Source organism: Podarcis vaucheri (genome assembly GCF_965113315.1).
Source record: "Podarcis vaucheri genome assembly, chromosome: 17".
Classification (NCBI taxonomy): Eukaryota; Metazoa; Chordata; class Lepidosauria; order Squamata; family Lacertidae; genus Podarcis; species Podarcis vaucheri.
In genome coordinates, this window is record NC_138755.1 from 20,946,304 (window position 1) to 20,972,392 (window position 26,089).

At 46.7% G+C, this 26,089-nt stretch overlaps 1 protein-coding gene across 1 annotated transcript; it reads left to right on the plus strand.

The window, feature by feature from the left end:
* The first annotated feature begins 13,167 nt into the window (after window positions 1–13,167).
* Window positions 13,168–25,147, plus strand: MLANA (melan-A). Its single transcript, XM_082205301.1, has 5 exons — window positions 13,168–13,326; window positions 15,329–15,423; window positions 20,483–20,579; window positions 21,265–21,369; window positions 24,496–25,147. Exons 2-5 carry the CDS (start codon window positions 15,350–15,352, stop codon window positions 24,562–24,564), a joined length of 345 nt encoding a protein of 114 aa, XP_082061427.1. The 5' UTR covers window positions 13,168–13,326; window positions 15,329–15,349; the 3' UTR covers window positions 24,565–25,147.
* Window positions 25,148–26,089: the final 942 nt, after the last annotated feature.

Sequence of the window (26,089 nt, forward strand, 5' to 3'; positions counted from 1 at the left end):
CATATAAATTCCTAAAACGAACAGGAGAATGAATTAAACTAATTTTAATTGCTCCATTGCCTGTTGTCTTTGTCCATGGAGTTTTCTTGGCAGGGATACTGGAGTGGCTTGCCGGTTCCTCCTCCAGGTGGATCACATTTGGTCAAAACTCTCCACTATGACCTGTTCATCTTGGGTGCCCTGCTTGGCATAGTTCATAGCTTCTCTGAGTTATTCAAGCCCCTTCGCCACAGCAAGGCAGTGATCCATGAAAGGGGCTTGAATTATGGTGCTGGAGGAGTCTCTTGAGAGTCCCGTGGACTGCAAGAAGATCAAACCTATCCATTCTTAAGGAAATCTGCCCTGAGTGCTCACTGGAAGGACAGATCCTGAAGCTGAGGCGCCAAGACTTTGGCCACCTCATGAGAAGAGAAGACTCTCTGGAAAAGACCCTGATGCTGGGAAAGATGGAGGGCACAAGGAGAAGAGGACAACAGAGGACGAGATGGTTGGACAGTGTTCTTGAAGCTACCAGCATGAGTTTGACTAAACTACGGGAGGCAGTGGAAGACAGAAGTGCCTGGCGTGCTCTGGTCCATGGAGTCACGAAGAGTCGGACACGACTAAACAACAGCAACAATTGCTCCATTCTAAACAGTTAAAATAATTAGCAACCAAGTGTTAGTCAGGGAGTCAGAGCTTCAGGGAGGTAGATGTAACAGACCCAATCCTCACTGTTTGAAAGGAAGCATTTTCCACATTTCTGCACCACAAAGTTCTGAGAAATGAGGCACACATGTATTTCTGAGGAGAAATAATTGTGCTCATTCTTCTAATATTTTATCTGAGCTCTGCCAAAGCAGTGGGAAGGACGAGGAGGTCAAACTAAAAGCCGCCTGCAACATGACGTGTTATGAAATCCTTCCCTTCGCAACATTTTTAAGATCAGAGAAACTGCAGGTAGGCTTATCCAAGCAACTATTATTATTCTAAGAAGAGTAGGCCTACAGCCAATCTTGCCAGGAGAATATGTTACAGAGGCTCCACTGGCGGAGGAAGGGAATGCGGTGGGTGTGGTCCACCCTGGGTATTATCCCTGAGGGGGGTGACATCACCACACACACACACCCTGAGACACTTGCCCTACCCCCATGGGCAGCTCTTCCCACCCATGGGTGCACAGCATGTTGTTTAATAGTGTAGCCCTTCTCATATTGCACCACCAGTTGCAAATTTCAAAACTCTTGCTTCATGGGGCAGAATTGGGTCAACATGGATGCCCCCTAAATTGCAGGGCGATGGTCAGCAGGGAGGATGAAGTGTGGCTGGAGGGTCTTCTGCTTGCTGTGCCTTAGAATCTCTACATTCTAGTCATTTTTCTCCTGTCGGGGCTGCATGTGTAGAAGTAAGCTGGCTGGTTAGAAGTAGTTTTCAAGAGAAAACCATGAGCAGAGGGAAATCACATCTCCAGTTTTCCATCCACCAGTGTCAAGTGTGCGTGCAGGAGCCAGGCCCTGTGACCAATAGGACTTTGCAGGACTGGGGTCTTCCTAAGTTTGTTCTGAAGAGGCAAGGTGCGGCCACACAGGTGAGGCCGATTGGTAACTCACAGCACCTGGTGGCAAAAGCCGGGAAGGGATATAAGGTCAGCATTTCCCTTCGGCTCTTTGCCACAGCAACACCCTTCCTGCCTTTGGCTTCTTGCTTCCTGATCCTTGAATCTCGGCTTGTCGACTCCTTGCTTCTTGATCCTCGGACCCCTGACTTCTTGACTCCTTGCTTCTTCATCCTGGACCCTTGACTCCTTGCTTTCTGACCCTTGGACCCTTGGCTTCCTGGCTTCTGGACCCCCCCTCCTGTTCCACCCGGTCATCTTGTCCCCGGTCCTGACGTCCCCTGCCGGGACTCTGATCGCCCGTGAACCAGACCGTGACAACCAGACTGTGCTTTAAATCTTCCCCACTTATATGACACAATATTATAAAATTTATAAGGATTTGGCATGATGCACTATTTGCTCTATTCAAACTGTAAAAGGGGGGGGGGAGAACCAACACGGGTACAGGGAGACTGCTTTTAGCCCTGCTCCTGAGGCTATATAACCAGTGGTGGTACATCCCGGGTTGTGGAGGGTACAGGAAGTGCCCTCCAGCTGCTGCCCCTACCAAAGCATCACTTACCTACGTTGCACCGTGGCAGGTTCTGGTGAAATCTTCAACCTGTTTCAGTAGCATAGCGTGGGTTGCCCCGGGCGCGAAATTGTTAGGGGCCCAAAATTCCAACAACCAGTTGCCTTGTTGCAGCAAACCAGGAAGGGACCTCTCCTCTCCAGACAACAAAACAACTTTTTCTTATCTCTGTGGCTGCGATCTCCTGGGTGACACATGTAGTGATCAGGTGGGATTGCTATGAGGAATTATAATAAATATAGAGTAAGCCATCTGTGTCAGCAATGAAAGCATTGCATTGACTGGGTTTAAACTATTTTGATATGATTCTTGATCAATCCATACCTCTGCATCCCTGTTCCATTTCTCTTTCTTCACAAGTCACATACACAGCAGGCATCCTGGGTCATCAAAGATAGTGGGCAGCTTCTTTTGATGTAGCTTTCTGATATGTTAATCTTAGGCTGTTAATCTTAGTGCGAGGAAACAGGTTTCACATAAAGGTGATAATGATCGCTGTCCTCCTGATCCATCCTTCTTATCATGTATATCGCTTGTTTTTCACCTCCGGGGTTGCCAAATGCTCTCCTTTGTAGTTCTGTTCTTTGTTTACTCCAGAAATATGTGTGCTTAATTAGTTTTGGTAGTTTAACTTTGTTCCCACTTGGGGTTTGTGGAAATGCTCAGAAGAAATCTGATTGGTTCTTACGAACACTCTGTAAAAAGTTCTTTTGTGAATAAAATGACCTGGGCCGAGGGGTAGAGGCAGAGAGAGAGACAATTATATGGCGGCCAAGAGGGCCAAAATGGAGCCCGGCACACTTTCGCTACGCACGCAGCTCCCTGTGCCGATCACAGAAACGTCCTCCTGCCTCTTTGGCCGGTTTAGCAGAGCGAATACAGCGGTCAGAAGCAATTGCAGTGTGTGGGTAATAAATCAGAACACACACAAGGCGTTCTCTTATCTTCTTCAGCCTTTAATCGTGTAGCATAACATCATAAATTTCACCCGGCGAAAGCTCGCACATCTTTCCTCTCGCAGAGCGTACGAGAATGAACACACACAGAGAAAACCACTCCCGCATGTGTAGCGTAGCCACGCCTCAAGATGTGAGACGTCATTCAGAACTCTTAACCCTGTAAGTTCTGAAACCCTTAACACCCCCTCTCGTCTTGCATCTTGAGGGAAACTGTGAACACCCATTTACAGACCTTTGAGTTCAACTCACCTCCCATTGCCTTTTGCCTTCCTCTGGCATCTGTCCCAGGCAACTGTTGAACCCCTTCAACACTCCCAGAATCGCACTGTGCGAAACCAACCCACGCACTGGTGACCTCAAACCTCTCAGGTGGAATCCCCTTTGTGGTGCGTGTTGACCGTCTGAGCACAAACTCAGGTGCTCCTCGACCCACTGGGGTCAGCAAGCGTGTCCCCTACCTCAGAAGACTCCCCCTCTGACTTGCTGCGTCTTTGGGCCTTCTGGACTTTGCTAACAGGAGACAAAGGCTCACTCTTGGGTTCTCTCTTAACAGCCTGTGGAGACACCCAACCCTGTGCTTGACCCTCATCAGAGACCTGGTCCTCAGCAACAGGCTCAGCCTCTGCCTCTCCTTCCTCCTCAGAATCAGACAGACATTCTGAGAGAACATCAGGACCATTATTGAGTCTTGACCAACCATCCTGCTCACAGAACTCAGCATGCTTACTGACCAGAAGCTTGGTCTGATCACCTGCTGGGTATGCAAACTTCCACCCATTTGTCGCAGGTTCATACCCACAGAAGATCATTTTCTGGTACCTCGGACCACCTTCCTTCCGTTGAGCCGTTGGTATAGGCACCCAAGCCCTTGAACCAAACACACGGAAGAAATGCACCTGTGGCTTTTTCCGGTGCAACAGAAAAAACGGTGTGTCACCTATAACTTGGTTATAGGACCTGTTAAATGTAAAGCTGGCAGCTTTCCAAGCTTCACTCCAAAAGCTCTGAGGCAACCCAGAGTCACACAGTAGAACCCTGACAGCTTCAGCCAGTGTTTTGCTCCTGTGCTCTGCCACACCTCTCTCTTGAGGAGACTTAGCACCCGTCACCTGGTGACGTATTCCCTTTTGCTTGAAAAACTCCTTCAGAGCAGACCCAGTAAACTGTGACCCACGGTCGCTCTTGAACCCTTGTACTTTGGTGGAGAACCTCAGTTCCACCTCCGCAACCCAATCTTTGATCAGTTGCGCCGCCTCGCCTTGCGTCTTCAGCGAGAAAGACCAACCGTTCTGACTAAAATCGTCTGTCAGCGTCAGCACAAACCTGGCTCCACCCAGACTCGGACACTCCATGGGTCCAAACAGGTCTGTGTGTACAAGCTCAAAAGGTTTTGTGGTTACCCTCTCCACCCTGGGATAACTGCACCTTTGTACCTTTACTTTTCTGCATGCCCTGCACTCTAGGGATTTCCCACATGCTTTGAGTTTGCAACCCTTAGTGCAGCTGGGCAACTTCTGAACATCTTCCAAACAGCTGTGCAACATTCTCCTGTGCCACAAGTGAACACAAGAATCATGACTGGGAACACTAGCACACTGCGCCTGTGCTCTTTCGGCATTCCCCCCACCCTCCAGAGGTGTCTCCAGAACAAGAGATGCAAGAGATTGTTCTTGCATTCCACGTTGACAAGCTGTTTCCCCCCTCTGGAAATGGAACAGACATCATTTTCAAAGCAAACCTTGTACCCTTCCTTTACAAGAGCAGGTACAGATAATAGACAACAATGCATCTCTGGCACAACGTAGACTTCCAGCTCCGCCTGTAAAAAGGAAACATAAACATTTGCAACGTTAGACAATGGCCTTTGTGACCCATCAGCAAATACAACAGTTTTCCCAGCTGAAACAGCCCTGCAGTTCCGCATCCCGACAGCAGGTGTCTCTCCAATCAGGTGATGACTCGCTCCTGTATCGACTATCCAGCGCACCACCGTGTCCTTGCTGGAGTTGTTCTTTAGGGTTGCCATGGAAGCAGTGAGATGATAAGAACAGTCTCCCCTCTCTGAGTCACGTCCTTCCTTCGCGTTCCCACGCTGGCCTCCTCTCCTGGACTGGTTCCCATGGGAAACGACCTTGGATACATCCTGCCCGGCCTCTCTGCTCCTCTGTGGACAGGACCTTTTGAGATGACTGGTGGAATTGCAGACATAACACCGACGAGTGGAAAAAGCCTGAACAGAGCTTTCAGCTGGCTTGCAACTGGACAGGCTCCCTGTGCCAGCTCTGGCCTCTCTGACACGGCGTTCCTGTTCGTCAGCCAAGCGTCCTGTCACGTACTGCAGAGTAAGATCTGCGGGACTCATCGACTCCAAAGTTAGACACAAATTGTCATAACTTTTGTCCAAAGAGCTGAGCACAATATAAACCTTCAGCTCCTCTGAAAAGTTGACTTGCAACAGCCTCAACTCATTGAAAACAGAGAGCATCTCAGTAACACGCTGTCTGATGTTGCCACCTGGACGCAACTTCATCTCAAACAAGCGTCTAGTCGTGTGGATCTTTGCACCAGCCGTGGTCCTGTGGTGCACTCTCTCTAGAGCCTCATAAGCTTCCTGAGCAGTGTCAAGATCCTCGACCAAAGGCAGCTGTGAACCCTCCAAACTGAGCACTATAGCTCCCAGGGCTTTCTGGTTGCGCCTTTGTGAAGCATGAGCAGCTGCTACATCTGCCGCCGATGCGCCTGCTGCAGCCTGTAGAGGGGGCCCCTGGGTCGCCTCCCACAGCCCCTTGGCTACCAGCCAGGCCTTCAGCTTCCGGCTCCATTCTTGCCAGTTTCGTCCGTTTAATTTTTCGAAGGGGACGGAATATGATTCATGACTGTCTGCCATCTCCTCCCCTGGGGCTGAGCATACTCACGAACAACAGCAGTAGCTCCTTCCGGCTCCCGGCAGATCAGCTTCTCCTCCCAGTGAGCTCCTTTCAGCCTCAAAGAAAGCAAAGCTCTAGCTGGCTCCAGCGTCTTCACAGCTGGCTTCCCCCACACATGGGACGTCTCTCCTGCAACAGCTTCAAAGCTTTGGCTAATTGCCCATAACCTATGGCAGCCAAGAGGGCCGAAATGGAGCCCGGCACGCTTTCGCTACGCACGCAAGCTCCCTGTGCCGATCACGGAAACGTCCTCCTGCCTCTTTGGCCGGTTTAGCAGAGCGAATACAGCGGTCAGAAGCGATTGCAGTGTGTGGGTAATAAATCAGAACACACACAAGGCGTTCTCTTATCTTCTTCAGCCTTTAATCGTGTAGCATAACATCGTAAATTTCACCCGGCGAAAGCTCGCACATCTTTCCTCTCGCAGAGTGTACGAGAATGAACACACACAGAGAAAACCACTCCCGTATGTGTAGCGTAGCCACGCCTCAAGATGTGAGACGTCATTCAGAACTCTTAACCCTGTAAGTTCTGAAACCCTTCTTATCCAGCTGCTGCCCCTACGAAAGCATCACTTACCTACGTTGCACCGTGGCAGGTTCTGGTGAAATCTTCAACCTGTTTCAGTAGCATAGCGTGGGTTGCCCCGGGCACAAAATTGTTAGGGGCCCAAAATTCCAACACCCAGTTGCCTTGTTGCAGCAAACCAGGAAGTGACCTCTCCAGACGACAAAACAACTTTTTCTTATCTCTGTGGCTGCGATCTCCTGGGTGACACATGTAGTGATCAGGTGGGATTGCTATGAGGAATTATAATAAATATAGAGTAAGCCATCTGTGTCAGCAATGAAAGCATTGCATTGACTGGGTTTAAACTATTTTGATATGATTCTTGATCAATCCATACCTCTGCATCCCTGTTCCATTTCTCTTTCTTCACAAGTCACATACACAGCAGGCATCCTGGGTCATCAAAGATAGTGGGCAGCTTCTTTTGATGTAGCTTTTCTGATATGTTAATCTTAGGCTGTTAATCTTAGTGCTAGGAAACAGGTTTCACATAAAGGTGATAATGATCGCTGTCCTCCTGGCTATCCTTCTTATCATGTATATCACTTGTTTTTCACCTCTGGGGTTGCCAAATGCTCTCCTTTGTAGTTCTGTTCTTTGTTTACTCCAGAAATATGTGCGCTTAATTAGTTTTGGTAGTTTAACTTTGTTCCCACTTGGGGTTTGTGGAAATGCTCAGAAGAAATCTGATTGGTTCTTATGAACACTCTGTAAAAAGTTCTTTTGTGAATAAAACGACCTGGGCCAAGGGGTAGAGGCAGAGAGAGAGACAATTATACGCACCCTTCCCAGAGTCTTCCTGGTTCAAGCCTCTGTGTGTATTCTTATTAATCAGAGTTCAATCCTTCCTTTACTTTGAGAATGCCTCAAGTGGTGCCCCGTGTGAGGCAAACTTAAAAAAGAAACTGTGTGAGGCTTGTAAAAAAACCTCAGTGTGTGAGGCAAAGCTAAAAGGAAACCTCAACAAAAGGAAACCCCCAGGATTGGATTCCCCTCGGAGCTAGCAACCTGCTATCCCTCAGTCGTGGTGGATCATCTCCTGCAAAACGATTCCCGGACTTAGGATCTCATTCGCTCGGAACGAGCCCCAAAGACGCGCGTCTATTACGCGTCTTGTGAGATCATGGGAAGCAAGCTTTCACATGGGCAGGAAAAGCATAGGAATAATTTGTTATTTTTGCTAGCTCAGGCAGGGCATGATAAGCATTTAGCACCCCTAGTAGAAAAATTGTTGTTAGAGATTGCTAGACTGTGCCCCTGGTTTCCAGAGGGGGGTACTTATGACATTAAGAAATGGAATGAGCTGGGAGATGCACTCCATAGACATCCTGAGGCATCTGTACAAATCTTGCACACCTGGCAATTGTGTAGTGACGCAGTTGGAAAGCTTTCTAACCCTTTATAAGTTGACATGTTACAGGAGCTCCCTCTAGAGAGGAAAATTAAAAAAATAACATGTTTTGTTTCATCTGAAAACTAACCATACTACAAACAACTGAAGGCTCACAATAAAATATAAGGAAAGGGAAGAACTATTTGAAAGGAAAGGGAATAAATGCTGCTTTAAATGTGCATTTCATATTCTACTTCCTTTAGTAATGTTTTCCTTTGAAATGTTTAAGTTCATTTTGTTGTTAACTTTGCTCCGTTAAATGTGCATTTTGTAGTTGACCTCCTTTGTAATGCGTTATTTGTCATCTTTAAGATAGGGTTGCCATATTTAAAGAAGTAAAAGTTGACCTTTGCGGGGGGTGGGTGGGGAGTTTCAAAAACCTGGACATTTTGGCGATTTCCTCAAATTCCCCCCTGAAAATCTGGACATTTTGGCGATTTCCTCAAATTCCCCCCTGAAAATCTGGACATTTGGCAACCCTACTTTAAGGTATTTTAGTTTATAGTTGACTTTCTTCAGTAACGTTTTATTCCAGATTGTTTCATTCGACATTTTAACGTGTTGTAAACTGTTTTTGAGATTTTTCTTTTCCTTAAAAATATAAAGCTGTATAGAAAGGACAAAATGAACCCTCTCCTATTTCATGAACAGGAGCTGACCAGGGCAGGATTTAGGTTTGATGAGGCCCTCAGCTACTGAAGGTAATGGGGCCCTTTATATGTCCAGCTGTCCTTTGTCAACAACAAATTGTCCCTGTTTTTTGTGTTGAATATATGCTATACGGTAATTTATGGACCTAATAGGTATCTAAAGCCATTTGCACATAGCAAATATGTATTTTATCAAAGTAATTGTTGAACTCAAATACAATTAAGAAGTATATTAATAGTGAAATACAATTAAGAAGTATATTAATAGTGAAATAATTATTCAGCTCTAACTTAAAATGATTTTTTATTCATAACAAACTTAATAATGCAAACACATTGGCATTTGGCAATAACAAAAGTCCCTTTAGAAACACAATTTACAAAGACGCATAATCTAGTCTTTAGAAACTTGCTATAACATGAAATAATAATAGCAAACCAGTGATAATGGCAGGGCCTATTACCTACATCATAGGAGCCTACACAACACAAAACACTGTTGCTGTGTGTAGGTTTTATTTTATTTGTTTTTTATCTTATATTTTGGAAATGTACATCCAGGTATTTTTCTTTTAATTTTTTTTTTTGGGGGGGGGGCTAAGCTATAGTTTGTTTAGCTTATACATAAATCCGGCACTGGAGCTGACTGAGCGAGTAGTGGACTCGCAAGAGTTCAGATACACAGAGATTCCAGAGACAGATGGGAGATCAGGTCTAACTTTTTTTTTTTTAAAGGTACAAACTTACAGCAGAGGTCCAAAGGCTCCCTCCTCGCCCCAGCTCACAGCATTCGGTGGAAAATATTCTGTAGCAAGAAGATGCACCCAAATGCACCCCAATGAAGATACACACAACCTTTATAGACCCAGGTAGGCTAGAGGGACGCGGGTGGTGCTGTGGGTTAAACCACAGAGCCTAGGACTTGCCAATCAGAATGCCGCGGTTTGAATTCCCGCAACGGGGTGAGCTCCTGTTGCTTGGTCCCTGCTCCTGCCCACCTAGCAGTTCGAAAGCACATCAAAGTGCAATAGATAAATAGGTACCGCTCCGGCGGGAAGGTAAACGGTGTTTCCGTGCGCTGCTCTGGTTCACTAGAAGCGGCTTAGTCATGCTGGCCACATGACCCGGAAGCTGTACGCCGGCTCCCTCGGCCAATAAAGCGAGATGAGCGCCACCAGAGTCGGTCACGACTGGACCTAATGGTCAGGGGTCCCTTTACATTTACCTTTAGGCTACATCACCTGGGAACACAGGTGGCTGGTATTAACCATCACCTCCCCCTTTAGTTATGCCTGGGGCTACATCCAGTAATGTGAAATGCAGATGAGCTCCATGCTACAGCTGCTTCCAGGGTCACCTTGGCCATCATTTGCCTCAAGCAGGGCTTCCAAACCAGCTCACCTTTCCAGGTCAACATAATGACTGACCTTGCTCAGCAGTTAGGAGTAGCATGGTACTGGTAGAAAGACTTCTGGTGGGTGTTACCAGAACCAGACAACAACAAAAATGGATTTTAAAAAAGAAATAGATCTGTAAACAGAGGTCTGCTGCCAGCTGCATAGGAGTTAAAACAGGGAGGGGGCAGTTAGTATAGCAAATTTGGAATTTATACAAGCAGACTACTAAGGATACTCCCCCCCCCAGCAAAACCAAGACCAGGATCAAGTCCATGTTTTCACCTTACAAACTGCTTGGTTATTAATATTACTTTTTCTGCAACTGCCTGCTCCGAAGGCATTCGCTAACACGAACAGGGATCTCTTCATCGCTCTCGAGAATAATAGACCTTTGACATCTGGAATCTTGAGTCATCTGAATGCAAGATCAGCCCATGGCGAAGCACAAATGCACTGGCATTATCATCACATGGGTGATTTGTGACTGCCCGGCTGCTAGCAATGACAAAGAGCCCCTTTATGTGATGCCCGCTCTCTGCAAGCAGTTATTGATGAATTCTTCTCCGGGAGGGAAGAAAGTATACCTGGTTTGTTTTTAGCCATAAGGAGTACAAGAAAGCCTCTCATTGACTTTGGGTCTCATGCTATTCCCCCCCTGCTCCCCACCCCACACCTCATGGCTCTTTCTACCCTGCTTCCATGGGCTATTTTCCATTTGTGCAATGTAGGATAAAGTAGCGTGGAAAAGGTGCTGATTTTGGTGGTACTACATGCAACTGTTGTGGTGGCCTGAAGCAAATATTTACATGCTTACAAAAAAAAGGCACATGCTGGAAACATTTATAGAAAACCAGGTGGTGAGTATTATACTCTTTTACGCAAGTATTGTGCCCCACCCCCACTGAATTTATTAAAGCTGGACAGGACAGTGAAAAATACAGGCAGAAAATCAGTGCCCTAGTAGCTAGGTCCATTGCTCAGAGACCATTTTAAGAGATGCACTCTGCTGAACTCACAGACCTGAGGAAGGAAGGATATTAATCAATAAATTTATCCTCTCCTAGCATCTATAAAGGTAAAGGGACCCCTGACCGTTAAGTCCAGTCGCAGATGACTCTGGGGTTGCGGTGCTCATCTCGCTTTACAGGCCAAGGGAGCCGGCCTTTGTCCGCAGACAGCTTCCGGGTCTTGTGGCCAGCATGACTAAGCCGCTTCTGGCGAACCAGAGCAGCACACAGAAACACTGCTTACGTTCCCACTGGTACCTATTTATCTACTTGCACTTTGATGGGCTTTCGAACTGCTAGGTTGGCAGGAGCAGGGACTGAGCAACGGGAGCTCACCCCATCGCAGGGATTTGAAACGCTGACCTTCTGATCGGCAAGCCCTAGGCTCTGTGGTTTAGACCCACGTCCCCCTAGCATCTATACACATCCCCTTTTTTATCTCCTGCTACCAGTTCAAGTTCAATGCTGTTGTTGTTGTTTAGTCATTTAGTCATGTCCGACTCTTCGTGACCCCCTGGACCAGAGCATGCCAGCCACTCCTGTCTTCCACTGCCTCCTGCAGTTTGGTCAAACTCATGCTGGTAGCTTCGAGAACACTGTCCAACCATCTCGTCCTCTGTTGTCCCCTTCTCCTTGTGCCCTCAATCTTTCCCAACATCAGGGTCTTTTCCAGGGAGTCTTCTCTTCTCATGAGGTGGCATCAGCTTCACGATCTGTCCTTCCAGTGAGCACTCAGGGCAGATTTCCTTCAGAATGGATAGGTTTGATCTTCTTGCAGTCCACGGGACTCTCAAGAGTCTCCTCCAGCACCATAATTCAAAAGCATCAATTCTTCGGCGATCAGCCTTCTTTATGGTCCAGCTCTCACTTCCATACATCACTACCGCTGTATGGGCAGTTAATTCAGATGAACCCATCTAGTCCCCTCCACCTTCTTATTGGTTCTATATTTCTATAGGTAGCTTTTGTGTTAAACTTTATTTTTTAAAAAAATCTGTGCATTTGTTTTACAAGGCTGCAGGCTGAGCCCTTAACCAGCTTGCAGGGATGTCTCTTTCCATATTAATCTCACCATATTTTAAAGAGCAGAGGCCTTGCTGCAAGCACCCTCTTTGATGTCAAAAATGATGGAGCTTATATAGGACTGTCTCAATGGCATCCCCACAATTTTTGAGGCCCATCAGGCCGGTTATTAGAATTCAGGTGCAGTTTGAGCTGAAATGATCATACCTGCAGCTGTTCTTTGTACAATGGTACCTCAGGTTAGAGGCGCTTCAGGTTACAGCCTCCACTAACCTAGAAATAGTACCTCGGGTTAAGAACTTTGCTTTAGTTATGCGAACAGAAATCAGGTGGCGGCGGCAGAAGGCCCCATTAGCTAAAGTGGTACCTCAGGTTAAGAACAGCTTCAGGTTAAGAACGGACCTCCAGAACGCATTAAGTTCTTAGCCCGAGGTACCACTGTACAGTCATACCTCAGGTTACAGACGCTTCAGGTTGTGTTTTTTCAGGTTACGGACTGCCGAAACCCAGAAGTACCGGAACGGGTCACTTCTAGGTTTCGGGGGTCGCACATGTGCAGAAGCACTATATCGCGCTTTGTGCATGTGCAGAAGCACCGAATCGCAACCCGGACGTGCGCAGATGCACCGCTGCGGGTTGCGAACATGCATCCCGCACAGATCACGTTCGCAACCCGAGCGTCCACTGTACTTGTATTAAGCATTTGCTTCTGCCCCTCTACAGGGCTTCAAGAAAAGAGGTCTGGATTGCTGCACACAATAATTTGAACAGCTACTCTTTATTGTTTGCATAAGCAATCCTAGACACACTTAGCTAGGGAGCAAGTCCCATCAGTGGCGTAGCGTGGGGGGTGCAGGGGGGGCCGGGCGCACCGGGCGCAACATCTGGGGGTTAGGGTTAGGGGGCGCAAATCCACAGGTTAGGGGGCGCAAATTACTTGCCTTGCCCCAGGTGCTGACAACCCACGCTACGCCACTGAGTCCCACTGAACTGAATGTGACTTCCCTCTGGGAGGGGTTTGGGAAGAAATGGAAAGAACAGAAACCATTTCTTTGGTCTTAGCCTTTCACGCTAATTAAAGCGATCAAAAAGCTGCACCGCCAGGAATTCAGACTCGTGATGGTCATGAGAGCTCAGTAGTCCTAAGGAGGAAATTTAAAAAAGGAAAAAAGAGAAAGAGGAGGAAGGAAATCTGGTTATGCCTTAGCACTCAGCCAGAGTCTGTAAGAAAGGTAAGCCTTGTTTATTTCTTCCACAAGATTTTCATGTTGTATTTAATTTCAGTTTGACCAGTTTTCTTATCTCTTGGGGAAAAATGTATTTGATTAATAAATAAGTTTCTTAAATTGTGGGACCTTTAGCATGGGTCCCCCCCTTACCTGACTGTGGTAGCTCTGTAATTTTAGTTCACAGCACAGTTTTCTATTCTGTGCACTGCTGAAATCAAAGATTGCGATCCTACACTTGATAGGCTGTTTCAATCTCCTTTCATTTAATGAGATTTAAGTAGCATAGCTGTGGGCCAAAATGTTTATCTGTGTGCTTTTCTGGATGAAGCCATTCAGTTTGATTTGATATGGCTGGTTAATTTTCCTTGGGTATTTACACAAATGACAAGCAGATAAATCCATCAGATTGTGACATTAGGAAAAGCACGGGGCAATATAAACTTAAGACAATGTTGGTCTACTGCCTTTGCAGAGTTGTGTTCATTCACATCCTAATAGCAAAACCTATTAAGTTTTTGATTTTTTAAAGTTACACAATGCTCCAGTGTGTCTTTTTCAAAATCAAGGGTCACCGAATTCTAAATCCTGGAATCTCTCTCTGTTCTTCAAACAGTGGTTCAGGGACTGGAAGTTTATTTCATTTTTTAAAATAGGTTTATTACGTTTTGGTGTAATAACTGACCCAGCTCCCTCCTGCAATCAGTGATCAGGCGCCATTAAATAATCGATGATATCTAGCTGTAAGAACACTCTGCCCACTTTTTATTATTTAAAACGTTTCCCACTTTCTTTTATGAATTAAAAGTGTGGGTTTTGTTTTTAGCACACCATGTTTAAATTTGATAGGTTCAAGGGTACAATTTCAAAGTCAGTCCTGCCCTGCAGTCCACTTTCTGTCTCTTTGCTCCATTACCAGAATGTTTGACCAGCTAGCCCTGAACTGTCTGTTCTGATTGACAGCAGGTCTTCAGGGGCTCAGACAGCATATTTCACATAACTTGTTCTCTGTTCTGCCTTTTAACTGGGGATGCAAGAGACTAAATATAGGATGATTCTGAATGCAAAGCCTTTCGCCTACCATACAGTCTAAAATGCATGTGCTCTTAACCTGCTATGTATACAGTAGTACCTTGGGTTAAGAACTTAATTCATTCTGGAGGTCCGTTCTTAACCTGAAATTGTTCTTAACCTGAAGCACCACTTTAGCTAGCGGGGCCTCCCGCTGCCACCGCGCGATTTCTGTTCTCATCCAGAAGCTAAGTTCTTAACCCGAGGTACTATTTATGGGTTAGCGGAGTCTGTAATCTGAAGCATCTGTAACCCGAGGTACCACTGTATAGATATTCTGCAGATTACAATAGTCTGAAATGCCCCCCCCCCCCGCCCAGAAGGCATGGAAGCAAAGAAGTGAATGGGTGGGGAAATGTTGATGAGACTATTTATTTCACTTAGATTTTTCACATGCAGAACTTTATTAAAATACTTTAATAAGCAACCGGCTCATTCAGTCACTGAGATTTCCTTTTAGTGGTCAGTGCAAACATTTGCCTTTAATGGATCAATGTATAATCATTTTCCTAGCATCCTTTTTTCTCTTTCGAAGGATTGAGACGATATCTAAAGTAAACTAGAAAAGACCAAAAAAAATAAAAATTAAAAAACGTAAAAACTAAAACCTTTCTGAACCATCTAGGTCAGGCATAGTCAAACTCGGCCCTCCAGATGTTTTGGGACTACAGTTCCCATCATCCCTGACCACTGGTCCTGTTAGCTAGGGATCGTAGGAGTTGTAGTCCCAAAACATCTGGAGGGCCAAGTTTGACTATGCCTGACCTAGATGGTTCCCCAACCAAGATTTCAGCTGAGTAGCTATGCATATTTGGGAAACATTGCCAGGGAGCTGTTTCCTTTCTTAAGAAACTGTCCAGTCAACAAGTGAGGCTGTGTTTCTGCCAAGATTATCAAGGATACAATGAAAATGGTCACCCCTTTGTCCATTTTGTAGGTGTGATCTGAACCAAACAAGATGCCCAGGGGACAGCACTACCTAGATGGCAACTTTGCTCGAGGAAAGGGATCCACCTCTCTTTCAGCGGAAGAGTAAGCAGAGCTATCGGACTTATGGACGAACTATTTCAATGCCATTCCAAATACGCAATTTTAGTCGCAAAAGGGAGAGTGGTTTTCTCCATCTGAGTCTAGGGTCAAGCTCTCAGCTCATCCATTTATAACCCCTTTCCTGGGGGGGGGGTGCCTGTTTTACTCCCCCTCCCACCCTGTATGCTGAGCCTCTGCCCATGTACGAAGCTTCCTTCTTCTTGGCCCTGTGCTATTGGGTGTTGGCCAGTCTCTTGGCGGGGGGAAGGAGAAAGCCCTTCTCTGTGGGCAGGACCTGAACAAGTCCTATTCGGAGAGGCATCCCTGGATGCTTCCTCTGGGCTTTCAGATTAACATTTCTAGGGTAGTGGTTTTATTTGAAAAAGAACAAAGAATGACGTTGGAACTCATGGACACTTGATTCCACACAGGGATACGAGATTCTGCCGTTGGGGGTGGGCCTCTCTCACGTCCCCCACCCCAAATGGCACAGGCTCTGTTGCTGCCCCCCCCTTGCCAGAGGCTGCCTGGATTTGACCCTGAGCAGATTTAACATGGCCCCTCAGTGGGCACTGGGTCACCCCTCGCCCTGCTCCCCCTCTCTCTCTGGGTGGGGCAGGCTTGCTTTCCACCCTTGCCTCCCCCCCCCCCAACTTGCAGAGAGCAGCTGCTGGGTTTTAATTTAAACTACAAAACAGGGACTTCCACCTTGCAGAACCTCATTTCCACCCAGGATCAGCTTTGCAAGAGCTGAGCTGCTGCAGCCACAGCCCTACTGCTGTCGGAGGGGAAACTGGCCACAAACAAGACTGAAAACGGAGCCAGGGGGGAACAAATTTCAGGGTGGGAGGGAGATGGGAGTCGACTTGCCAATGTAAAGTGCCTTTTCCCCCTTTTGCTTTTAATGTACACTTTAATACTTTGTGGAATGAATGGAGAATATTTATAACCACTATCCCCAACTGTGGTTGTCCTAAGGGTGTTTCTGCATGAATGTGTTGTTCTTGTTAGGTTTCTGATGTGGTGGCTCGCTGCATCCAATCGCTAATTTCTCCAGGCTTTTGAAGATTGTCCACCCTGACTTCAGTTCTTCACAGTTTATGCAGTAGACCAGGGGTAACTTGAGAATGGCACAGTCTAAACTACACCATAAGAGGCAATAGCAGCCTGGCCCAGGGCTCAAATTACTGGGGGGGGGGGAGCTTGGGGGCTTCTAATGAAAACCAAAACCTGACTTTCCCCAGTAATTTAAGCCAAATCGTACCCCACCCTTCTAACAACAGTAGTTAAATAGACTGTCACAAAACTGTGAGGACTGAGGGCCAGTAAGCATTGCAAAAGCCAGGACCTACATATGAATATGTAGACCTAAAGAAGCCAGTCTCAGGGACGTGGGTGGCGCTGTGGGTTAAACCACAGAGCCTAGGACTTGCCGATCAGAAGGTTGGCGGTTTGAATCCCCGCGACAGGGTGAGCTCCCGTTGTTCGGTCCCAGCTCCTGCCCACCTAGCAGTTCGAAAGCACATCAAAGTGCAAGTAGATAAATAGGTACCGCTCCAGAGGGAAGGTAAACGGAGTTTCCGTGTGCTGCTCTGGTTCACAGAAGCAGCTTAATCATGCTGGCCACATGACCCGGAAGCTTTCTGTGGACAAACGCCAGCTTCCTTGGCCAGTAAAGCAAGATGAGTGCCGCAACCCCAGAGTCGTCCGCGACCGGACCTAATGGTCAGGGGTACCTTTACCTTTAAAGAGGCCAGTGATGGCAACATTATCTCTTAAAATACCTCCTGCTAGCAGACGGTCAAGGCCCTGGTCAACAGAGCAAGAATCTTAGAGAGATGGGAGTTGATAAGACAACACAGTAATTAAGTCACCTTTTACTGAAATTCTCAGTAACAGGTTGACAACACTAATTATACTCATAATTCTAATTGCATTACATTCGTACTTACACAATCACTTGATTGAGGGGGTCAGGTCCAATGTAGCCGATTTGGGTTAGCGGGGAGTCGTAGGTGATGCTCTACAGAGCTTTGATCGGAACGCTGTTGCCTTGTTATCTGCTGGACCCAAAGTTAACAGTCTGTGTTCTGGGATTTCCTGTGACTCAGATGTCTGTGCTAGCAAACACATCTCTGCACAAGTAGACCGTTTCCCACATTCCTCTGAGGCCTCTGGTATCTTCCTCTGTGTCTTTCGTTCTGGTTGGAGTCAGACCCATCAGACCCAGCCCACCGAGGGTTGCCCAAGGTTGATTTGAGAGGCTGGCATAGCTCAGTTGGTAGACCATGGGATGCTGAATCTTAGGGTTGTGGGTTCGAGCCCCACGCTGGGCAAAAGATTCCTGCACTGCAGGGGCTTGGACCAGATGACCCCCATTCCAACTCTACAAGTTGATGATTCTATGATATCTTATTGATTTCTTCAGCTCTCGTTGCTTCACTTGCAGCACAGAGACTCTCATCGCCCTTTCTCTTCAGCCTTATTCAAGAAAGAAAGAAAACATACTTTGCTTATTTACACTCCCACTCTCTGCTACTTTACGCTATACTGTAATGGTTTTTCAGGTGTCACCAGGAACTTGAGTTCATAGGAGTGCTGGAAATGAGACGATGGGGTTGGGCTTACACACAAAGCGGTTGTGCTCACATATGAAGGGGGCATCCACAACACCACATGCAATAGCTGTGAAAATAATTGTCATGGTCCGGTTCACGGGTGATTGAAGTCTTGACTGGGGATGTTGGGACCGGGGGCAAGATGGCGGGGTGGGAGCAGGAATGGGAGTCCAGAAGCCAAGAGTCAGAAAGCCAAGAGTCCAAGGGTCAGAGAGCCAGGAGTCAAGAAGCCGAGGGTCCAATGGTCAGGAAGCAAGGAGTCATGAGGTCAGGGGTCCGAGGATCAATAATACCGGTAGTAATAATAATAATAAAATTTATTTATACCCCGCCTTCCCCAGCCAAGGCTGGGCTCAGGGCGGCTAACAACCAATAATAAAAATGAGTTGAATGAATACAACTTAAAAACAAGATTAAAATACAACATTAAAACAATTAAAATCAAGAAGCAAGGAGTCACGAAGTCAAAGGTCCAAGGATCAAGAAGCAAGGAGTCAAACGCAGCAAGGCAGGGAAGGTTTTGCTGTGGCAAAGAGCCAAAGGGGAAATGCTGCCCTTCCCGCTCTTGCCACCAGGTGCTGTGAGTTACCAATCGGCCTCACCTGTGTGGCCGTGCCTTGCCTCTTCAGAACAAATTTAGGAAGGCCCCAGTCCTGCAGAGTCCTATTGGTCACAGGGCCTGGCTCCTGCACGCACACCTGACAATAATCCCGTTGGAAATGGAATCGGCTTAGTTTGCTCTGCAGATATGCTTTGGGGAATATATGCAATTGGGAAGAGTGGTAGCTTAGTGGTTGAGTATCCGTTTTGCATGCAGTAGTTCCCCGATTCAATCCCTGGCATTTCTAGGGAGGCCTGGGAAAGAATCCTGCTTGAAGCCTCTGCTAGTCTGGGTAGACAATATCTAGCCAGATGGAGCAAGGGTCTGACTCAATTTAAAGCACCTTCCTACATTCCTAAGTTGAATATCCCAAGCTTGATCGGACTTTCGACATAAAGATGTCATCTTGTTGAGAACCCAGTGAGGTTTACGTTGAGGGTGTCCATGGGAGGTTTTTATTTGCATCAAAGTGCAAGTAGATAAATAGGTACCGCTCCAGCAGGAAGGTAAACGGTGTTTCCATGTGCTCTGGTTTCCGTCTTGGTGTTCCGCTGCACCAGAAGCGGTTTAGTCAACCTCGCCACACGACCTGGAAAGCTGTCTGTGGACAAACGCCGGCTCCCTTGGCCTGAAAGTGAGATGAGCGCCGCAACCCCATAGTCACCTTTGACTGGACTTAACTATCCAGGAGTCCTTTACCTTACCTTTCTTTGCAGTAGCATGGTGCCTTTGGAATGACTTCTCTGAGGGGCATCTTGCTTCAGTTCTGCTTACTTTTTATGGCAGGTGAAGAGGCTCCTCTTCGCCCAAACCTTTGGTAGAGGCGCATTGAGTTCTGATAAGTTTGTTTTCACTGCCGCTTCTGCCTTATTTCTTATTTTCATTGTTCCCATTTTATTGTCATTGTTCAATTTCAGCATATTTATGTATTTTCCACCCTGGGACTTTCAGGTGAGAGGTGGACTATAAACACCACAAATAAACAAATACAGTGGTGCCTCGCAAGACGAAAAGAATCCGTTCTGTGAGTCTCTTCGTCTAGCGGTTTTTTCGTCTTGCGAAGCAAGCCCATTGACGGATTAGCGGATTAGCGCTTTTAGCGGCTTTTAGCGGCTTAGCGGATAAGCGGCTTAGCGGCTTAGAAAAAGGGGGGGAGGAAAAAAACCCCGCAGGAACTCGCAAGACATTTTCGTCTTGCGAAGCAAGCCCATAGGAGATTCGTTTTGCGAAGCACCTCCAAAATGGAAAACTCTTTCGTCTAGCTAGTTTTCCGTCTTGCGAGGCATTCGTCTTGCGGGGCACCACTGTAATCATTTGCGCATTCACTTTTACGTCCCATCACCCTCAGGGGGACGCACCTGTCCCCTCCGCTGTGTGAGAGGTTGTCTCTTGGGTGAGATGTAGTTATGTGCATGCCATTTCCACCTGCAGCATGCAGCTGGTACTGAAATATTTTTGAACTCAGCCCTTTCATCCCCTCTAAATCCTATTGTGTCAGTGTCGTAACAAGGAGATAATTCCATATCAAAATCTATTCAGATGGAAGCCTCATCATGCAGCATGCCAGTTGTATTGCAGCCCATAATCAAAAGCCCAGTTTATTTCTTTGTTCCTAGCTGCCTGTGTATCTTTTTGCACAAATTCTGTACTGAATATGCAGAGTTTCATAGAGTTGATTCAACATGCTTATCACATTCCCTACAAAGCTACAAAAGCAAAGCCAGTTGTTGCGTCTCCTGGTTTGCCTAGCCCTGTGTTAAAACTGTGCTTCGCACAGGATATAGTAAAATCTTCCTTGTTCCCATATGTGTTTTGTAACGGTGTCGTCTTCTTTTCCAAACAGGGCTGCAGGCATTGGAATTCTTGTTGTGATTCTTACAGCTTTGCTGATTATTGGCTGTTGGTATTACAAAAAGCGCAATGGTTATAGAAGCCTTCTGGTAAGGATAAAAGTTAAAATTAAAAAATGCTGCATCTCAGTTCTGCCCGGGATCCATAGTCCAGTAGTCTTTCCCCCTAAACTCTGATGTGCAAATACACTTCATGGTTACTCAGTACTGGTGAGGCAAATACACTCTGCCCCTGCTCAGAGGTACATTTGTATGGTACTGTACTTCCTATGATCTAGAGCTAAACCTAAACATAGGGAGCAGGTACTAGCCCTGTCGTAAGTTAAGCCTTGGGTGTACTCAATGTGCACAATAGCCTATGACAGCTTTTGCCAGAGTGGTTGCCCTCCAGATGTTTGGTGAGACCCCCCCCCATCAGACGCAGCCCACAGAGGGTTGCCAAAGGTTGATGCAGGAGGCATGTATTGCAAGACTATAGCTTGTTAAGAATCACACATGCATTGTAGGGTGAGAGCAAGTAGGACCCCACTTTCAGTGACTTAAAGAGCAAATTTTGTGCGAGACCACATGTGAATGTTAAATGTGGATAAAAAAGAAAGCACATTGACATTACAGACAGGTGATGTAAGCCACAAAGAGATTTAGGCCTCATGTGCAAAACACTCTTAGACTTAATTCTCATTACTGGTTGTTGTTGTTGTTTTTTATGGACCTTCTAATTTTCCTTGCACTCAAATGTCTCGTTTCTCTGCCCTTTTCTCCCTGTGTGCCACAGAGTAAGAATTTTGGAGGGGCCACTGGAAGGATCTCGGAAGGCAAAAGTGGTTTGTTGGGCTCCAAATTGCCCTTGCAGGAATACAACAGCAACAGAAGCCATGTGGTAAGATTATCCTTTCTCTTAACATTTGGAAACCCTTTCTGTGACCACCAGAGAGTGCAGTGAGAGGGCCAGTGGAGTGGAGTGGTTAGAGCTTTAGACTAGGACCAGAGAGACTGGGGTTCAAATACCCACTCAGCTACGTTGCTCATGGGGTGACCTTGGACCAGTCATTGCATCTTAGCCCAACCTACCTCACAGGGTGGTTCTGAGGTTAAAATAGGGGTGTCCTTTGAGCTTCTTAGAGGACAAGTGGGACATAAAATGAACAAATATATACCGTATTTTTCACAAAAATGAAGGGGAAATGTGTGTGCATCCTATGGGGCGAATGCAGGCTCCTTGGCTTCAGCGATAGCAACGCGAAGCCTGAGCTCCGGAGGTTTCGCGTTGCTTTCGCTGAAGCCAGGAGAGTCCCCCCATCGCCAGCCCCAGAGGATCGGGGGGCAGTGGGAAGGCGGGCGATGCCTTCGCGCTACTCTCCGACCTGGTTTGGAGGCTGGCGGTGGGAGAAAGCAGCGCTTCCCCCCACCGCCAGCCCCACAAGCTGGGTCGAAAAGCCCGCAGGAGCCACGCAGCCTTTAAAGAGCGCGTCGCTCTTGGGGGCTTTTCACCAAGGAGGGAGAAGGGACTGACTGGCCGAGTCAGTCCTTTCTCCCTCCTGTGGGCTTTTGCGGGAGATTCCCCCACCTACCGCAAAAGCCCACAGGAGCCGCGCACCCTTTAAAGTGTGCGCAGCTCTTGGGGGCTTTTCCCCGAGGACGGACAAGGGACTGACTGGCCGTTTCAGTCCCTTCTCCCTCCTGGCCGAAAAGCCCACAGGAGTCGCGCACGACTCCTGTGGGCTTTTGCGGGAGGTGGGGGAATTCCGCCACCTCCCGCAAAAGCAGAGAGAAGGTTTTGGGGTAGCGCACAGGCTGCGTGCGGCCTGTCCGCTGCTCCCAGATCTGCAGGGGGGGGGAGAGAATCATATTTTTTCCCTTGATCCCCCCCCCCTGAAAACTAGGTGTGCCCTATGGGCCGTTTCGCCCTATAGGGCGAAAAATATGGTAACTATTGCTGAAGAATCAACATCACACTGGTACAGAGTCATAGGGGCTGAATTATTATTTTTTTAAATGAATTTTCCTTCCTGAGATCTTCTGATGGGGTGGTTGGTGGTGGAGCCCATGGGCTTTAGTGCCCTGTGGAACTACTTCTCAATAGTGTTGGTTGGCAAGGGGAGGGGGAATAGGTATAGGAAAAGAATTCATGCATGCTGAGGTCCAGGTTTCGGACGATTACTCTTCGGTGAGTGAACTGCAGCAGAGATTTAAAATAAATAAAAAATACAGCGAAATAAAGTGTGGAAATGTAGTCTGTTAGACCTTTAAATTATTCCCTTATGAGCTCCAAAACTTCCCTCTTCCCTTAGCATAGAAAATGGTTTACTTACAAATTCTTCAAAAGTCAAGTTCATGTGCTTTTCCATGCGGCTTGGACTGGCTGGCCAAGCCAAGTGAAGGTAGCCAATGGGTCTCAAACCCTCAGCAAGTAACAGACTTCCCCTCTATGTGAAGACAGGCTCCAGCAGATTCAGCAAACAAGACCAATAGTGGTGTAAAGGGAAGTGAGGGAGAGATGGGACTCATCAGCCTGAGAAGGTAGTCCGTCTAGGAGGAGGAAAACTCTGATTCTAAAGCTGCCTTGTCGGATATCTTCGGGAGAAGAAAAGGCTAAGGATTAAACCCTACACAAATACGGAGTGGAGTTGCTAAGATGGTTGGATGGTGTCTAGTAAGTCTCCTTCTGGCAGCTCCTGCGACCAAGCTGGTGCCAAACGTATTGCTCTGCTTTCCTTTGGACCACATCAGCAAGGCTGAAAGGGGGTCTTGTTGTCTGGGCAGCCCAGGGCACAGGTCACTTCGTTGATGCTAACACCGTGGTTCAGCTTCACTCCCGGAGGCATGCTCCATTGTCTCTCGAGACAGACAGATGCCAGCTGTCAGCATCGCCCTAGAGCCAGTGCGCCAACTGGACTCATGCACCTCAACCCCGACTGGGCTAGGCGAGCTGGGTAGCACCGCCAGAGACCTCCTTTCTCACAGGAAACGGTCACAGTGCTGTGGACTCACAGCTTAGAGCTGAGAGCACCGGATTCACTGTCTCAATAATACAGTCGTTGCGCAGCAGAGTTTTGCAGAGTCTTGCAGAGTATAAACCACTCGGAGAGCAGCTCTGTAGAATATCTTCCTTTTATTCTATAACTACAACTATGATACAAGACTATATACAGAGCTGAATATTCTAAGCATAAATCAATGCTACACTGAGAGTCTGCAGCTGCTCTTAGCAGCAATCTTATCTCTAGGATCTCTAACACTCTCTAGGATCTCTAACACTCTCACTTTCTCCGATACACTGACTGACTGACTCTCTCTCACACACACTGATATGTTGCTGGGCAGAATAAGTAGATAGGCAGGACACGCCTCCTCCTCTGTGGAGAGTCAGCAGAGACCATCAGGAGATGATCAGGAGATTCTTGGGTATGGGAGGGGTGAAATCTCCTCACCAGCAATGTTGACATAATGATGTTTGAATGTGATGATGATGGGAAGTGCATTAAGAAACGCAATATTAGCTTAAGGAAGCTATAAAGCACCTTAGTATTTACAACTTAGCATATGAATAACAGTACGTTTCCGAGCACAATTCAAAGTGTTGGTGCTGACCTTTAAAGCCCTAAACGGCCTCGGCCCAGTATACCTGAAGGAGCATCTCCACCCCCATCGTTCGGCTTGGACACTGAGGTCCAGTGCCGAGGGCCTTCTGGCGGTTCCCTCACTGAGAGAAGTGAAGTTACAGGGAACCAGGCAGAGGGCCTTCTCAGTAGTGGCTCCTGCTCTGTGGAATGCCCTCCCATCAGATGTCAAAGGAATAAACAACGATCTGACATTTAGAAGACATCTGAAGGCAGCCCTGTTTAGGGATGTTTTTTAATGACTGATATTTTCATGTATTTTTAATCTCCTGTTGGAAGCCGCCCAGAGTGGCTGGGGAGACCCAGCCAGATGGGTGGGGTATAAATAATAAAATATTATATTATTATTATTATTATTTTCCTTTTCCTGACTTCCATTTTCACAGGTGCCTGATGCTCCACCAGCCTATGACAAAATATCTGCCACCCTTTTGCCACCGCCATATGCACCATGAAGCAGGAACCATTAAATCCAGTGCTTGAACGATTACACGCACCATCTTTGATTTTTAGCTACACCTCTTGAAAAATAATGCATGCTGTTGCAAATGTTTCTAGAAGCCATTATTGCTTAAGAAAATGCAGCTGTTCCCAATTGTATGAGATACCTGGAATGCTCATGCCTTTGTACCTTCATTCCAGTTGCCTGGAGTCATTCAGTGTAAGAGATGCTGTGATATATTTTATTCCAGGAGCTATACCAAGCATAATAAATACTGAAGAGCAAGAACCAGCCTTCCTGAACCAGTGCTTAAAAAAAAAAAAAGTAGTAGTTTAGGGATACTTTCATTTTGACTCAAGAAAATCACTGTTTTATAGTTCAAATCGGGAAGAATAAATACAGTAAATGGACAAAAGTACAAAAATTCACAAAATATTTATGGGTATGGGTATCCCCAGAAAAAAGCACTGATAATAACCCTCACACATGGATTCTATTACTCTTTTGTTCTTTTTGAGATTTACTAAAAGAATAAATGATTTTATCTCTTAAATGCTTCTCATTATGTAGCTTGCCAATAAATAAAGCCGCTTTTAGCTTCTTGTGCTTCATTTGCTCAGCTCTCAGTGAACAAGTTGGCCTCTCAGGAGCCTCCTCCATCGTCTCAGGAGCTATTTCTCTACAAGGCAAACTAGACGTGAAGGTGGAATAGCCCATCTGAGATCCCACTTAATTCAAATAACAACACAATGATTTCTAGCGTGTGGTGGGGAAGGGGAGATTCTGATGGGTCCTGAAACCCACCTTTGCATTTTGATGCCAGTTTCTCTCTTCTTGTTTTCTCTCCCGCTAAAGATTTACAGTGGTACCTCGGGTTAAGTACTTAATTCATTCCGGAGGTCCGTACTTAACCTGAAACTGTCCTTAACCTGAAGCACCACTTTAGCTAATGGAGCCTCCTGCTGCTGCCACGTCGCTGGAGCATGATTTCTGTTCTCACCCTGAAGCAAAGTTCTTAACCTGAAGCACTATTTCTGGGTTAGCGGAATCTGTAACCTGAAGCGTATGTAACCCGAGGTACCACTGTACATCGGGACTCTATGGGGAGAAAGAAAAGCTGGTGTCAAGCCATTTCAGGGGGAAATCCTGGATGGAGTAACTTAAGGGAATATTTACACATTCAGGGGATGGTTTGCAGGGGCAGGAAATTCTAGCAAGCAATGCATGTGGGTGAAGACAGCCCTGTTTCCTCTCTGGGGTGAACAGCAATGACCTTGCTGCATTTCACGTGTACATAGCCTCCTTGTGATATGGAAGATTCCATGGCAAGTTTTACCTACATCTTTATTTTCTTTATAGTTACCCAAGGAGGTTATGGATTGGGGCCCTTACTCTGGGACCAGGTTAACTGTTTTTCCCATTTCTGCAATTTCAGACTCTCCAGGAAGCAATCACCTGCGGGAGAATGGACGTTCCCAGTGCTTTTTCTTCTGGGGGGTACGCAGGGGTATGCATACCCCTAAACATGTTGTGAATCT